The sequence below is a fragment of the Dunckerocampus dactyliophorus genome, chromosome 2, assembly GCF_027744805.1.
Source record: "Dunckerocampus dactyliophorus isolate RoL2022-P2 chromosome 2, RoL_Ddac_1.1, whole genome shotgun sequence".
NCBI lineage: Eukaryota > Metazoa > Chordata > Actinopteri > Syngnathiformes > Syngnathidae > Dunckerocampus > Dunckerocampus dactyliophorus.
This window is the reverse complement of record NC_072820.1, coordinates 49,928,227-49,945,481: the sequence shown is the minus strand read 5'-3', so window position 1 is coordinate 49,945,481 and position 17,255 is coordinate 49,928,227. Positions and strand designations below refer to the sequence as shown.

Below are 17,255 nucleotides of genomic sequence, written 5' to 3'. Positions count from 1 at the left end.
TCATGTGATTGACATGTGTGGGTAAAGCTTAAAGACAACATTCGGCATTCACGTTTGTGGTGCACTTTGAGGAAACTACGGTTGATGTGGCACTTTCTTCCAAAAGATAAGCAGCATTCATAACTGACAATTGAAACACTAGTAGAATGAAACATAACAGAGCAAACCTCTGGTGTACAGAGGACTGCTGCCAAGGGGAGTGGTCACGGTGGGTTGTGATCTCCTCTTGTTATTTTGGACAATGATCTGGTAGCCCTGCATCAACCTCTGGCAGACAAACTCCTCAAATACTTGATTAGCACTCATCCCAGGAGCTTCATCTTCTCGTCTGGCAAAAAACGTAACACATATTCAAACGTGAGCATGATACCCGGGCATATGGATGGAAATGTGCCAGCACACACCTCTCCAGATCACTGTGCGGCAGCAGGTCATAGCATCCTTCCGTGTAGTCGCTTTGTAGCATTTGGCGGTCAGGGAAGTAGTCAGTGGTGAGGGGCAAGCAGGCCGGCGTGGTCAGAGACTTCCAGTCAACCCCCACCGTGCAGCAGAAGCTGGGCACTGCCAGGAACACAGCTCAAGTCATACAGATACATTCAAACAGAGAGATGAAAAAAATGGCCCCAGCACAAAAGGCCAATCAGAAGCCTGAAAAAGCGATAGAAACCGGAACTGTATACCACCAACTGACTTGGTCACGCTTTATGACGCATACGTTCATCATATTCAGCCTTCTCAGCCTTCCTGCTAAAGTCTATTCAGTGGTTCTGGAGAGGAGAATGCGCCAGATAGTTGAATCTCGAATTCAGGTGGAGCAGTGTGGTTTTCGTCCTGGTCGTGGAACTGTGGACCAGCTCTACACTCTCGGCAGGGTGCATGGGAGTTTGCCCAACCAGTCTACATGTGTTTTGTGGACTTGCAGAAGGCATTCAACCGTGTACCTCAAGGAATTTTGTGGGGAGTACTCCAGGAGTATGGGGTATCGGACCAGCTGTTCATTCCCTGTATGACCGATGTCAGAGTGTGGTTCGCATTGCCGGCAATAAGTCGGACCCGTTTCCAGTCAGGGTTGGACTGCACCAGGGCTGCCCTTTGTCACTGATTCTGTTCATTACTTTTATGGACAGAATTTCTATGCGCTCAGGGGTTCCGGTTTGGTGGCTGCAGGATTGGGTCTGCTTTTTGCAGATGATGTGGTCCTGCTGGCTTCATCCAGCTGTGGCCTTCAACTCTCACTGGATCGGTTCGCAGCTGAGTGTGACGCTGCATGGATGAGAATCAGCACCCCCGAGTCAGAGTCCATGGTTCTTACCCGGAAAAGAGTGGAGTGCCATCTCCGGTTCAGGGATGAGATCCTGCCCCAAGTGGAGGAGTATAAGTACCTCGGGGTCTTGCTCACAAGTGAGGGACGGATGGAACGTTGCAGTGAAGAGGGAGGTAAGCCGAAAGGCAAAGCTTTCAATTTACCCGTGGATCTACGTTCCTACCCTCACCTATGGTCATGAGCTTTGGGTAGTGACCGAAAGGTCAAGATGGCGGGTACAAGCGGCCCAAATGAGTTTCCTCCGTAGGGTGGCTGGGCTCATCCTTAGAGATAAGGTGAGAAGCACTGGCATCCGGGAAGAACTCGGAGTAGAACTGCAAGGAGCCAAATGAGGTGGCTCAGACATCTGATCAGGATGCCTCCCTGGGGAGGTGCTCAGAGCACGTTCGATCGGGAAGAGGAAAACCCAGGACACGTTGGAGAGACTGTGTCTCTCAACTGGCCTGGGAACGGTTCGGGATCCGCCGGGAGGAGCTGGACGAAGTGGCCGGGGAGAGGGAAGTCTGGGCCTCCCTGCTTAGGCTGCTGCTCTCGTGACCCAACCTTGGATCAGCGGAAGAAGACGGACGGATGGATGGATGGTCATCAATATAACAATAACATACTAAATGTACAATGATGAGTACATTTAATCAATTGTGGTGACATCAAGCCCCTCCCCCTACAAGCTACAGAGAGATTGCAGTCCTAATGAACTCACTTGGATTGGTACAACTCTGGGACAAGTCCTCAAATGCACAAAGGCTGTTGGTTGTTGGTTGAGTACCTATACAAACATCCAAAAAAAAGAAAGATGACAGAACAGCAGACATGCATGTTCATATTTCAGTTGACACGGATTTAAGGAAACTATGACAAAACATTCTGAATAAATATTTGATCAATTTAAAAAACATAAAATTAATGAGGGATGCTCCGATCGATCGGCCACCGATTAGTATCCGTAAAAAAGCTCCCTTAATCAAACCTATTGCTGTTCCACTTTCCGTGCGCCGCCACTGGCGGCAGCTCGCTAGCTGGAATGATCATCTTCGGACTCCAAATGTGACTTTTTACCACAGTGGCATTTTGCTTTTAAAACAAACAAGCAACGCGGTTAGTTTAGAGCTCCATTTTGCCCCACGGGAAAGCAGATATCACGTTCATGGACTGCGTACTAACTTTTTTAAGTGTCACTGAACAATTTTACTCTCTTGTTGTCATACCACCAATGACGTCTCGTCCTCCCAACACTGTTTGTTGAATGAACATAAAGCCTTATGATGGTGGTGCTATCACATGGTGGTCTCCTAGCTCGCCAGCTCATTTTGAGAAGCTCACCAAAGGGTCAAAGAATATTTCCTTCAACTCTTAGTAGCTTTTCATTGTATGTGTTGAATTCAGACATTATACAAGTATAATGACAAATGAGCACAAAATGACATAAAGACGACGGCCACACCCCTGCAACCAGGACTAACTTAAGCACCACACATTTCTATTTCACGAAGATATTTATTTCTATTATTTTCTTTCTGTTCATTTTGTTATCTTCAACTAAAAAACTAACTATTGATCGTATCAGAATCGTCATCGTAAAACCCTGACCGGAGCGTCCCTAAAATGAATTAGCATTATATACTGTATGTTTAATAATATATTATCATAACATATACATGATCCCATTTAATACATTAAATAAATACAAATAAAATAACAAATATTAGATATATTACAATAAAAATCCTTCTCTTTCATTGGATTTGTTTCTGACCATGCGCACCGCCATTGGTCTTGCTTCCAGGATTTTCAGTGAGTTCTTGTGTCCCTCCGCTAATGTAAAGGGCATTCTTGTCCGCTTGAAGGACACCGCTTTGCCTGAAACAAAATGAACACAAACCTGCTTAGCAGTAACTGGGAAATAGTCACCTATCCACCGTAATCGGAGCGCACCGGTACGTCAACCGCACCCGCTACATTTATAGAGAAAAAAAGATGTGTACACCTGTTTATAAGCCGCAGGTGTCCACGGCGTAACCCGGGATATTTAGTACACAGAATGATGTTACACAGAAACAAACCTTTTCGTTGAATGAACAGAACAGTGCGTGGAACACGGCATGTGTTAAATAAACAGTGCCACACAGTGCATGTAACATGATTAGTTAAACAGCAGCCCACCAAACAAGTCATTCATCATCGTCCTCCTCCTCCTCCTCCTCCTCCTCCTCCTGGGAACTAAAACCACTCAAGTCATCTTCTTCAGCATCACGAGTGAACAGCCTACGGTGGCCTGGAATTGCAAAACACTAAACAAAAAGTAAAACAAATGACATTTAGACCACCCAGAAGGGGACTGTACCACACGAATCAGACAGGAAGCGGTGACATTTGGAGTTGCGGCGGGTGTTAATGGAGGACATTGGCTCCATGTTTTGCTCGTTTTGTGGCACACGCTTGAGCTGCTTGAGGCGATTTTGTTGCGCATGTGGCCGATCGTTGGAGTTGTTAAATGGTACTTACCAGACCGAAGCAACAGATGTACAGGGGTCCATCAAATATTTTAATGAGGGTGTAAAATGGGTACAATCCTCTTCTGGCTGGTCTAAATGTAACTTGTTTTAGTTGTTGTTCAAGTGTTTTGCACTTCTCGGCTCCTGACATTAACTGGAAAAGGAATGTACCAACTCCCTGGAGCCGGTTGGTCCAAACGTTATCACTTCCTATAACTGTGGGATTTGGTACATTCCCTTTCTGGCTGGTGTAAATTTAATTTGTTTCGCTTTTCGTTAACGTGTTTTGCACTTCTCAGCCACTGTAACAGCTTCATAATTCCTTCGTCACACACTTTGTCAGTCGCTCTCTCCCTCTTTTGTTGTCGCTCTTTGTGTCAATTTCGCCTCGAGCCGTTAGCCATTTAGCTTGAGCTAAAGCTCTTTGCCACGCAGTAGTTCGAAACACGTTGGTGATAGGGGATAGCTGGCTGTCTGAGTAGTCCAAAGGCTAACTATGTTTCTGTCAACTATTACCTTTACATTACTTAGTATTATACTGTATATTCATTAGGAACGTTATATAGTTTATCTGGACATTACAAACCTGAACTCCTATTGTAGCACGCTGTTATATTCACGGATGCGGGAAGTGGTGGTGACAATGCATATCCATGCGGGAACAATGCGCGTCGTGCAGTACTTGACGAGGTGTAAATAAGTAGTGTGGGAGTGTGGTCATTTTGTGTCAGTGCGCACCATTTACGGTCACGAATTGTGCGCCAAGCACATATTTTAGGCATAAACAGAATACAAACAGTGCACAAACCAGTCCTCACGCTTTTCAGGCGTGCCACAAATAAATAAATATATGACATGCAGTGCCACGGAAAACTGCGGGACAATGCGGAGGCAAAATGCGTGCAGGTGTGAACTCTGCTTGACTTTATTATTCCTCTTTATCCAGATCCTCACCAACATTTAATAGCCTCTACTGTGTTCCATGTCTGTTTAAAGTACAAACAGCATCATGGAGCCCAAGGAACACATGTCCGAGATACTGTTGTGGAGGGTTTAAAGCAGGATTAGGATATAAAAAGATATCACAAGCTTTAAACATGTGGCGGAGCACTGTTCAAGCAATCATATTGAAATGGAAAGAGCATCAGACCACTGCCAACCTACCGTCCCTCTAAACTTTCAGCCCAAACAAGCCAAGAGGCCCATGGTCACTCTGGATGAACTGCAGAGATCCACAGCTGAGGTGGGGGAATATGTCCATAGGACAACTATTAGTCTCACACTGCACAAATCTGGGCTTGATGGAAGAGTGGCAAGAAGAAAGCCAATTTCTCAAAGAAATCCATAAAAAGCCCCATTAGAAGTTTGCCATAAGCCACCTGGGAGACACCAAACACGTGGAAGAAGGTGCTGTGGTCAGATGAAACCCAAATTGAACTTTCTGAGCAAAATGCAAAATGTTATGTTTGGCATAAAAGTAACACTGCACATCACTGCACAACACACCATCCCCCCACTGTCAAACATGGTGGTGGCAGCATCATGGTCTGGAGCTGCTTTTCTTCAGCAGGGACCGGGAAGATGGATACAATGGATGGGAAGGAGGATGCAGCCAAATACAGGGCCATTTTGGAAGAAAACCTGTTTGAGTCTGCAAAAGAGCTGAGACTGGGACAGAGGTTTACCTTCCAACAAGACGGTGACCCTAAACAAAGCAAAATCTACAACGGAATGGTTCAAAACTAAACATATCCAGGTGTTAGACTGACCAAGGCAAAGTCCAGACCTGAATCCAATTGAGAATCAGTGGAAAGATGTGAAAACTGCTGTTCACAAACGCTCTCCTTCTAACCTGACTGACCTCGAGCTGTTTTGCAAGGAAGAATGGGACAAAATTTCAGTCTCTAGAGAAACTGATATAAGAGACATACTCCAAAAGACTTGCAGCTGTGGGCAGCACTGCAGGCAAGGTGGGTGAAGTGTCTTGCCCAGGGACATGACAGTGGTCCGCTTTCCGGACGACCTGCTCTACCTCCTGAGCCACGGCTGCCCCCACCTGCAATAAAAGCCTGTTGTTTCGGCGATCAAGTCTGGTGCTTCTGTGTTTCACCCAACATTACAGTAGCATCACTGACACCTAGCGACCAGTGTACAGCACTACATTTCACCACAAAGTCTTTGAATGCCTGACGTTTATATTTTACTTCATTACTTCGATATTTTTGGCAAACCGTGATCGAGTGAAGCCGTGAAATTGGCAGAGATTACTGCGCCGTACATAGTGATCGTTACGCAAGCAGAACCTACCGTCCTGTGGCCTCATGATAGGCCAGTTCCAGCAGCTCTGCCGACGTGTGCGCGGGATCCCTTCGTTGGCTCACCTGCAACTCAGCGATATTTTGTCTGGTCTGGTGGTGGATTTGTATGGCCTCTCCAGATGGATCTGAAGAAGAAGAGAAGATGTCAAATGTAGTCTGTCAAGAGAGTCACAATACAATAACACACTGATTGTACTACGGGTGCGACGATTCCTCGAATCATTCGAGTACCTCGATTAGGAAAAATATTAGGGATTTTTTTTCTGCCTCGAGGAACCGCGACGTGTATCCGTTGTAACGCGGCCCTCACGTAGCACAAGAGCACATCTTATGTGTGGCATCATCTCCTCCCGAATGCAGCAGAAGACCCGAGACAGGTTCAATTAACATGAGTAAGATGAAGGTTAATGTACCTTCCTAACATGACGTTAGCCCTTTACTCTCACTAAGTTGAGAGTAATGTGTTCCACTACAGAAGGTGTCTTTCATATCCACTTTGAACACTGCAAAAAGTCATTATCTTATCAAGAATATTTGTCACTTCTGCTCAGCCTGTCTACGTTTCGGATTCAGGGTTTCCTCCACATGTAATTTTATCGTGCCGGTGCGCCACTACAAAATAAAAGCCGCCACGCCTTAAAATTTTTTTTATTTTTTTTTTAACTTGAATACAATTTTAAGTAATATATGGATAAATATATCATGTAGATACATATATCTCTTATTATGTACGCACATATTGACCACAGTTAGTTTGATAACGGTTTAAAACATCATAACAATGTTTCACTGTGCTTTTTTTTTGGTTTTTTTGCTGCTGTTCTTTCACCAATTTTCTTCTGGTAATATTATGACTTTATTCCCATAAGATTTTGACTTTAGTCTCTTAACACTATAATTATAACACTATAACAATCTAATTTTCCAAAAAGTAAAACTTTTTATTTTGTTTTGCATGAATAATTACAACTTTAAAAATGTTTTGTCTTTCAGCTCTATGCTACTAAAATTGCATTATTTTCTCTCATTATATTATGACTTTTTCTTATTAAATTATAATTTTTTTGTGTTAATATTTTGCCTTTATTCTTGTAAAATAACTGCTGATTTTTCCATTTTTGCTGTTTTTTTTTATAGTCTTCTTGTTATATTCTAATTTTAGAATGTGCCGCAGCCCAATGAAAATACAGCTGCGGGCCAGAAATGGCCCCCGGACCGCTCTTTGGACACCACTGGACTAAGCAGCACAACTATTACTCTTATTTCCAAAGCGCCCGCAAGGCATGCTGGGTACTCCAGGGGCAACTTCCCCCGGATGCTACAACATAGTGAGATAAAAGATGTAAAAGGACGCGTACATTATCCTTGAAACCAGCACACGCTGATATGGAGCACAGGAAACAGGAGGATCTCACCAACAGGGAAGGTGTGCATCCAGCGCCGACGGTTTGACGTGAGCTTCGTGGGCATCCTGGTCGGCGTAAAGGGATTTATAAGTGCTCTTTGGGGTGTATAACCTCCGGGACGTATGTACAGTGTGGACTCGGCGCTCCCCACTGTGAACCTCGCCGGGGCACTTGAGTCTCGCTGGGAGTCCATCGTCTTCTCGAACATCTCTGAATAAAACACCAACAGTTAGGCCTGTCGCAATAATCGATAAATCGATTAATCGAACGATTAAAAAACAAAAAAACAGGTGGACAATTGTAAATAAATTGACATGTGCATGCATGCATGTGTGTTTCGTCTGCTGGTCTCTCTGTGCCACACAGGCTGGATGGCAAGAGGCTTCACTCTGCATCTGTCTGTGCCCTTTGCTTCTATAGTGGAATGAACAGAGAGAGTGAACCCTCCTCTCATTCAGCCTCTTTGTGGAGGCGAGGCTACTAGTGATAGTGAGCAGTTAGCCTCGTAAAGCAGCATACACTAACATGAATGACGGAACACAAACGAAGGTTTCTGAGGCAAATGTCACAGCCGACAGTGTGGGAATAGTTCGGTTTTAAACAGAATGAACAAGGTGAGGACATGAACACCGACGGCCGACATGGACAGTTTTCTCAACTGGATGGACGGCGGGGCCCCGGAAAGCGGAGCCTTCGTCCCCACAGTCAACGCATACTGAGGCGTTTGGTCGGCAAATAGAAACAATACAGTGCAAAATATTGCGCGCTCACAGACAGTGTCGCTCGCTACACTGCAAAAGAAATGCAACCTTTCAATACGGTTATATGGCATACATTTATAAAAGCAACATCTGTGTCAAGCTAATGTGGCTCATACAGGTACACCTCTCATAACAACAATGAAAAAATGGTCTCAAAAATGTTGTCGATACCATCGATTATCGATGATAATTTGTAGCACAATAATCGACCAGCAACATTTTTTCTCATAACAGGCCTGCCAACAACGAAAGGGAAGTACATTTTGGACTATTGAGTGAAAGCTTTTATGGTTATGGTTGGGAGGTTACCTCTGGTGCACGTATATCCCAGAGAACTGCTGACTTCATATTGGATGGGGAGCATCCGGGGTATCACCAACACGTTGGACACGGGGCCCAGACTATCATCAGATGTCAGGCTGTGCTGTTCATCAGGACCGCTAAGGCACACAGGAGGGGATATGCCAATGCCAGTGCTGATATCCACCGATCCGCTGCTCTTCTTTCCACTCCTCTCTTTACCTCGACCCATGCTGACGATGCAAAAAGAGTACTTTACAAACAACAAAACTCCATTAAAAACAGAGCCCAAGGTGCATCCATTCGTAACTTTTTCCAACTTTTTCTGGTCTAGTCGAGCTTCAAATTCCGTAGCTTCACTCTGTCACGGTTTTTCAAAAATACATGAATTAATAAGTTATGCTGTTTCATGGTAGAATAAGGCCTATTAGTAGTCCAAAAATGTGCATAAGTATGCACATGTTTTGCTGTGGCACAACTTTGGACATTTGAGGTATTTTTTGGCCTAAATCAAGCATAAAAATGGAAAAATTGACTGAAATATAAACGGCATCACTTCACCCATTGAGCACCAGAACACATTTACAGCAACACATACAAGCACAGGTCTTCTAAATGTCTTCCCTTCTCTTATGACTACGATATTAGCTAACAGGAGTGTAAATGTGACTATAGGGGTGTTGTTTCATGTCTAGAGGGCTCTAATAATGTTATAAACCATATTGAGAAGGCCTTAAACCAGTTTTCTGTGCTCTAACTCGGAGTGTCCCGAATGTGGCCTGCAGCTGTTTTTTGTTTTTTTTTAGCGCACATTCTAAAAATACAATTAAACAAGAAAATTTAAAACAAAAAAGGAAAAAAAAATGGACGAAAAGACCAGCAATTTTACAAGAACAAAAAATGAATGATTAAGAGAGCAAAGTGCTAATATTGAGAGAAATAAATAGCATGAAGTTGAACTATGAGTGGCACAGATAATATTGACCAAGTGCAGGAATCCAAAAACAATCGCTCCCTTTCGTGTCCACCGCCGTCTCGCGCGTTAATTTGTGAGGCACCTTGAACGCCTTCTGTTTGTGCAAATCGAGATGTTAGGCTATAGTCATGGGGCCAATTGACTCCACGTGAATAACAATATATTTATCGAGGGAAAGGCTTCTTAAGACGTCATCTGTACTTCTGTGAAGAAGGTGTCGGACGTTTCGCTCCTCATCCGAAGAGCTTCGTCAGCGAAATAACAAATGCTGGTAGCCTAGGCCTTAAATACAGTAAGAGTGGGCGGAATTGGTGTACCAACACCCTCCTCCTATAGGTACCTTACACTAAGACTGGGAGGAGTTGTGGTCTAATCCTGCCATTGGCACCTCCGATAAAAGGGAAGTGTAGCTCCCTGTAGTTGGGTATGAACGACCCTGATACTGGCTCGTTAGCGTCTATTGTTCTGGCTCGGCCCTGGCTCCACCTCATTTGCATGACTAAGAGCTGTGGGTTTCGGTCTCAGTAACCTGCTTAACACAGGGTCCAAATTAAACCTCAAACCACCATTCCGATTCAATGATGCGTTCTGTTGTTTGACAAAAATAGCTTCCTTTCATCTTCGGATGAGGAGCGAAACGTCCGACACTTTCTTCACAGAAGTACAGATGACGTCTCAAGAAGCCTTTCCCTCGATGGACAACTCCTGTACGACTGAGAGCCTACACAGACGCAATATATTTATGTAAAAATCATGTGGTGTCCAACCATCACGACTGTTATCATTGACATGAATGTTTGATTCGCTTCCCCCCCCCCAAGAACTTAACACCACATTATTACACGTCAGGTTTTTAGCCAGCAGGGTTGGCCAAGGTGTCATATATACAAAGAGTGCTTTAACAAATTATACTAGAAACGCACAATATCTTTTTTTTTCCCCAAAACGAGACCGAAAACTTTGCACTTCTCAAGACCGATATGCTACCGATAACTTTTTTATATCTGGCTTTTTAAAAAAAAAATACATTTAAGTGTAGTTTGTGCACACCTGGAGGTCAGAAGGACTTGAACAAATTAGGATTTGACAAACTGTACCTGATGAAATATCATGACGTTACTACTACCACATCACTACTACCAGGAGAACCAGAGTATAGAGGGGAGGGAGCCGCATGGTGTGGCCCAGTAAGGTGCACTATATTCGGACACAATGCTCCTGGCAGCCGGTGTGCTGCTACGGAGGTCAGGATAAGCGGAGTATAGCGCGGGAGGAGCCACCTGGCGTGGCCCAGCAAGGTGCACTGTATTCGGGCACACGCTCTGAGCAGCCGGTGTGATGCCACGCAGGTCTCTGGCAAACCTTTTGCACTTTGGCAGGAGCAATATGTTTTAACAAGGATACAAAAACGCTACAGCCGGACGGCCCCACGTCGGGGAACGATCAGATGAGTGAAATACACGTGAGTCACTTAATCATTTCTTGTATCCAACCCAGTAGATTGATCGTTAAAATTCAAACGAAATTTGAACTTTGCGTGTTTAAACAAGAGAGAAATGTGATAAAATGTCTGAGAAAAGTGTATAAAGTGTATGGTGAGGGGTTCTACAGCCTTTAAACATACAACCATTATACAGAAATATACTTGGCTACTTTTTCCACTTGTTGTGGCCTATTTTGGGAACCTACCCCCAAACCTGATACTGTATTTTAACTCGGTTGTGAAGACTTTTGCCAAGTGCTTTTCATTGAAATGTACATACCGACAGTTGGGGATTCTCTGAATCAGTGAAGGACCAGGGAGTCGGAACACCTGGGAGTCAAAGGCATCAAAGTCCACCTGTATCGGCAGGCTGTTGTCACACTCCTTTTGTACACATAAAGCTTTCAAAGAAATCATCACAATAGTGTTTGAGCATGAGAGGAATTAGTGATGTAAAAGGAAGCGGACGAGGTGTCATATCTTACTCTGCTCTGTGCCTTTCTTGACTTTTTCAGCGTGACGCTGAAGAAAAACAAGGTTTGGTTTGGTTAAACCGCACCACACACATGTCAGAATACAGATGTAAAAATTAAAAAAAAAAAATTCACCTTATGGCACGCAAGTTTGATTCGGGGAATAAAGGTGCTACAAGAATTCTGACTTTTGGAGGTGTAAAAGCTACAAGAGCAGAAAACAAACACGCAAAATGATTGTTTTTGGAATAACAGTTGAATGAAGCGATGACAATGTGAGCTTGCCTGTGGTTGACCCAGTGGGGAAGGTTGTAGTCGTTCCCCACGCCGGTGTCAGGTGCTGACCTATTGTGCAACTGTGGAGTAAATGTTGAGCACCTTACAAACACGTACATTTCATAAAAAGAAGGCACGCTGACGTCAGGTGTTACCTTAAAGAGGGGCACTGCATGTAGCGGCTGCTCCCCCATACACACCAAATCAACACCAATACCTGAGGACAAATGTGAAGTTTGACTTGTCCACATGACCAATGAGGTAATCTTAGTTACAGCGCCATCAGCAGGGTGGAGGGAAGAAGACGTTTGCATTTTATCACCTCCGCTAAGTGCAGCGCGGAGGTTATGTTTTGCTCGCCGTTTATTTCTTTATCTGTGCACAAAATAACTTGAAAAGTCTGAATGGATTTGGATGAAATTTTCCAGACTTGTCGGAAATGGGATATAGAAGAACTGATTACATTTTGGGGGTGATCCGGATCACTGTTTTAAAATTATTCTGTAACATTGCCATTTTCTGCATTTTTGCTTATAACTCCACAAAAAAATGGTCAGAGCACTTAGCAGGACATTCGGGACATTTAGCCTTCCCGCGACATTGTGCTATCATGCTAGGGGTTGGTATCCCTCCCTAGTATGCACATTATCATTATCACAGAAAGCTTTGAATGACTTAAAAAATGCTAACAATGCTAAAATGCTAATGTTAGCATGCCAACTCCTAGCATAATAGCGCTAAGTGTTTGTATAAGTGCCTACCTCTGAAAATGCAAAAACATCTTAGTATAATTGTTAGCATGTTAACATTAGCAATGCTAACATTAGCATGTTAACATTAGCAATGCTAACAATTATACTAAGATTTGTTTGCATTTTCAGAGGTAGGCACTGTTAGCAATGCTAACATTAGCATAGTAACATTAGCAATGCTAACATTAGCATGCTAACATGCTAATGTTAACATGCTAACAATTATACTAAGATTTTTTTGCATTTTCAGAGGTAGGCACTTATACAAACACTTAGCGTTATTATGCTAGGAGTTGGCATGCTAACATTAGCATTTTAGCATTGTTAGCATTCTTTAAGTCATTCAAAGCTTTCTGTGGTATGTTTTCATCGTCAATGAATCTAAATATGTAGATAAAATAAATGCAGGACTAATATTTATGGTGTAAACCACAATATGGGGGGGAAGTATGGCGCTTGGCGGAGGTCTGTTCTCTTCTAGTGTTACAATAGAAAACGGGGCATTTTGGACATTCACACCTACCATTGTCAATCATCCGCTGTTTGGTCAGAATCATTAGGAGACGGTCCACTTCAAATACTCCAACCCCCGGCGTGATGACGACTGACATCTGCCCAGTGCGGTCAAAGTTGCGGTTGATATAATGCTTGTCAAACACTGAAGAAAAATGGGACAATGTCAGCTTCTGCATCGACCGGGGTTCTGAACGATAAACCGACGCGACCGCAAAACCGGTTTGACAAGCGAGAGATGCCCCAGACATCCTGGGTGGATAAGAATCAGCCATAAACCCTGGGATGAATGGGTGGTAGAGACAAGATGAGCAACCACTTAGCAGTCCTTCTCTTAAACAACATGAGAGGCTGCTGGCGAAAGGATTGTCACGCATGATCTGTATCTTGGCATGACTGAATACCAGAAAGGACGTAAATAGCAATAGCAGCACGCTAATGCCAACACCTCAGCAAAACATACATACGTTACAGTCATCTTGATCTTATTTATGATGAATTGTGTAAAACTAAGACAGGAACAACATCAAATTAAAAGCACTAAATGAATACACAGCCACTATCCACCAGTACCAGCCAGGACTTCGAAATATGCGCATTATCACATTGGCACTCAATAACACATCAAATCTTACCTTTATGCATTCCCACATAGTATCAGCAATTGGGACCAAATAAGAGGTGAAAGAAAAAGGCTAAAAATAGTGCTCAGTGCTCTAAAGTAAACCCAATCTTAAGGCGGCTCTAAGTAGAGCTTCAAAACGCAAAAAGAAGAAATGGTAGTGAGAAAAAAGTGATTCAACAACGTGGTGCCCGCGCGCACCAGGTAGCCCCCCATGACCACATGAGGTGCCCGCAAGCCTGCTTTTCATTCAGGTTTTCTTCAGTTAATAATGAAAGAACAGTAGAAAGAAATGCATTGTGAAATACAAAATGTGAGTTGTGGACACCAGCATTTTGTTCATGTTCTGGTAAAACAAGCATATTCGCTTTGTTTGGGTTTAAAATAAGCTCTGAAAATAAATGTTACAAAAATGAGTAGCTCTTGGCCATTTTCATTTTGTAAAAGTAGCTCTCACAAGGAAAAACCTTGGTGACCCCTGCATTAAAGTGAAATAGGCTATCAAAAGTTTAAGACCGTAGCTAAAAAAAAAAAAATCCCAACCCCTCCTAAAATAGAAGTAAAATGGATAAAAAGGAGAGAGTAATGAGGAGCTGTGCCATTCTTGTTAATGAGGTGAAAAATGCTTGATAAGTGTTCCAGGAGCCTCGGGGGAATGTTGCTCCAGGTGGTGAAGATGGCTTCACGGAGGGCATCCACTGTCTGGAGCTCATGTCCATTTTTGTAAATCCATCCCCAAATGTTCTCCATTGGATTTAGATGAGAGGAACACGCAGGATGGTCCAAAAGATGAGCGTATTCCTCTTTGTGAATGCAGTGTTGTCCTGTTGAAAAAAAACAGTCGTTAGCACACAGACGAGGGCCTTCAGTCGTGAGGGACGCCCCCCGCAACATCTGCTGTTTGACGCCCCTGCGCAACCTGAAGCTCCATTGTTCCATTGAAGGATCGTGATGGTGGAAAACATCTCAGGTGGGATCTCCTTGTCAGGCCAGTAACGTTGGAAGCCATCAGGACCGTCAATGGAGAATAAAACTTTCTTCCACCTTTCAATGTCCCATGTTTGCTGCTCTCCTGCAAATTCCAAGCCTTGAAGGAGACGAGGCCTTTGAAGATGTTGTTCCTTCTCTGGCAGATGGCGTCTGATGGTTGTCAGACTGCACTTGGCACCAGTAACAACCTTCTTTTGGGCCAAGGATGGTCCCGTGTCTTGACTAGACAGCCAATGGGATCCTCCGGTTCATTTTTTTGGGTCTACCACTTGACTCTTTTGTTCCACGATCTCTCAGGATGCTTTTCAGAAGTTTGAAACGACTGCCTTACTGCATCCAACCTCAGCAGCAATGGCGAGAGGCCTTGCTTATGCAGCTCAACAAGAGAGAAAGCTTATTTGCCTTTGCTATCAAGAGATCACAGCAGTGTGACACCTGACACTAAATCACATTCAATACACACTTTTGCCAACATTTTGCCTTTTAAAGGCTGTGCGATGACCAGCCTATTTCACTTGAATGCTTTTTTGTCTCCCTCCCATTCCTTCTTCTTGCATTTTGAAGCTCTACTTAGAACCTCCTTAAGATCCAACCGTGGAAGCCCTGTGTCAAAAAAAGACACTTTTGTGGGCGTATCAACGGCTTTTAAAATGAATTTTCGCCATTTGCTGGTGTTTGGGCAACACGCTGATCTACTGTGTGCGTTTACCAACCATTGAAAGAAAGGTTGATGGCTTCCAAGTAGTTGCCCTGAGCGGAGGTTGAGTTGTAGCCAACAGGAAAGCCATCTGGCGTGAACGAAAAGAGCAAAGCGTGCGGTCACTGCATCGCCCATTCGACTGCCAACAAAACACAACGCTGACAGAAAGCCTCACCTGCTCCTTTGAGCCGCACCAGGACGGGATACTGGATGAAAAGCTTCTTGACGGTCACCAACAGCGATGTCCACTCATCCCGCCGCTCATTCTGAGCCACGACTCTGATCACAAAAAAAAAATCAAAAGGATGGTCCAACTTCTAACTGGCCCCCAAAAGGCGTCCCTGAAATAATACCTGTAGAAGTCTTCAAAGTATCGTCCTTCATGATCCTGCTGAATGGATGCCCTCAAACTCTCAGGAAATTCATCTGTAAAACACGAGAACTCATATCAGCTTGATGTATATACGTGTATGTATATATAATATTGGCGTCCATCGGATAATCGATGCGGCTCACCGATTGACTTGGCGTTGTAGAAAGTACGGGAAAAGAGCACGACCGTCACCTCGTGAGTGCAGTTCTTATCCTATTTCCAACAGCGGGAAAATACACTCGTCATATTTGTTGCTGTCGCATTGCACGTGTCGTAAAAACAGCAAACAAACCTTCCACTTGCCAAAAAGGTCCGAAAGGAAGCCATTGACAGCCTTCTCAAAGTACAGATCCCCTACGGGTGCAACGCTCAGATGAAACAAACAAGGGAAACGCGTGTTTTGGTGGAAAACGTGACCGGAAAATCACCATAAATGTCAAAGTCCCACATCTCGCAGCTCATCTGGATGAAGATGTAAACCATCGCTGACGTGGACCTGAACACAACCTGGATTAAAAGGTCACACCACAGGATTGCATAATATTACTGATATATGCTCTTCACCAGCATCATACAAATCGGGGGTGTCCAAAAGGTTCCAGCGAGGGCCGCATAGTGAAAAGTGACAGGATGCAACTTTGCCGCTTGGATATTTTGTAAACACAACACATGTAGACGTGCTAACAGGTTATATACCAGTGTATAAGACGCACAGATCCACGTCATAAAGTAGCACATGGCGGCACGCACGAGCCAATCATGAGCTATGAATAAAACTCACAATGACCCACTGGAAATTGCAGGAGGTCCTCAGTCAATATAACAGTCTGACTCAGGGTTTCATCTTACAAACAACATTAAATTCATCACACAGCGACTTAACACTCAAACGTTATACCTGAGAAATATAGAAACATGTATCAACACAGGTTTTATTGAACAAGCGTTCCCATAATGCATTTCGTTTGAGAAAACCACTTCATTGGAGGAGCATAGAAAATGACGCTGCTTCTGTCCACCAGAGGCAGCCAGAGGACCCAGAGCCCAAAATTAAAAAGAGGGAAGCTGACGGCATTGCAGCGCCCCGATGAATGTGTTGCTCAGACAATGCCTTAGGGGAAAACTTTAAAATGTTGTTTGTTTGTTTTTAAACTCATATTGGGACATGTTTGTATATTTGTATTCACACCTTTTGAGCACTAGGTTGCTGTGTGATGAATGTAGTGCTGTTAGTAAAGTGTTGTTTGAAGGATGAGACCGTGAGTCAGATTGTTATATTGGGTATACTGTATATACTGTACTTACTTCCACTGACTTCCAATGGGTTGACAAGCGCGTACTGAGAGTATTTTAACAATTGGTAGTAGTTCTGAAGTGAAGGAGATGTCATGAAATTTGAATTTAGCCATAAATTAGCCACACGGTTCAAAGTTTAAGAAAAAAGTAGTTGCTTATACATATATTTTCAAATGTTTCCACTTTCTTCTTCAATATTT

General features: G+C 43.7%; 1 protein-coding gene across 9 annotated transcripts in view; it reads right to left on the bottom strand.

The window, feature by feature from the left end:
- Positions 1 to 17,255, bottom strand: part of depdc5 (DEP domain containing 5, GATOR1 subcomplex subunit) — a 47,340-nt gene that overhangs the window by 15,212 nt on the left and 14,873 nt on the right. For 6 of the 9 annotated variants that reach the window (XM_054762416.1, XM_054762410.1, XM_054762389.1 and 3 more), the window contains 19 exons: positions 16,188 to 16,266; positions 16,052 to 16,113; positions 15,903 to 15,972; positions 15,740 to 15,812; positions 15,562 to 15,665; positions 15,400 to 15,474; positions 13,085 to 13,219; positions 11,965 to 12,026; positions 11,819 to 11,889; positions 11,669 to 11,738; positions 11,546 to 11,582; positions 11,341 to 11,461; positions 8,611 to 8,834; positions 7,550 to 7,750; positions 6,124 to 6,259; positions 3,078 to 3,181; positions 2,025 to 2,090; positions 405 to 561; positions 168 to 328 (listed from right to left, as the gene is read on the bottom strand). In XM_054762416.1, coding sequence (XP_054618391.1) covers positions 168 to 328; positions 405 to 561; positions 2,025 to 2,090; positions 3,078 to 3,181; positions 6,124 to 6,259; positions 7,550 to 7,750; positions 8,611 to 8,834; positions 11,341 to 11,461; positions 11,546 to 11,582; positions 11,669 to 11,738; positions 11,819 to 11,889; positions 11,965 to 12,026; positions 13,085 to 13,219; positions 15,400 to 15,474; positions 15,562 to 15,665; positions 15,740 to 15,812; positions 15,903 to 15,972; positions 16,052 to 16,113; positions 16,188 to 16,266 — 2,008 coding nt within the window. Of the gene's footprint in view, positions 1 to 167; positions 329 to 404; positions 562 to 2,024; positions 2,091 to 3,077; positions 3,182 to 3,534; positions 3,613 to 6,123; positions 6,260 to 7,549; positions 7,751 to 8,610; positions 8,835 to 11,340; positions 11,462 to 11,545; positions 11,583 to 11,668; positions 11,739 to 11,818; positions 11,890 to 11,964; positions 12,027 to 13,084; positions 13,220 to 15,399; positions 15,475 to 15,561; positions 15,666 to 15,739; positions 15,813 to 15,902; positions 15,973 to 16,051; positions 16,114 to 16,187; positions 16,267 to 17,255 lie in introns of those variants that run through there. The other 3 variants (XM_054762399.1, XM_054762431.1, XM_054762461.1) reach the window with 3 other exon arrangements.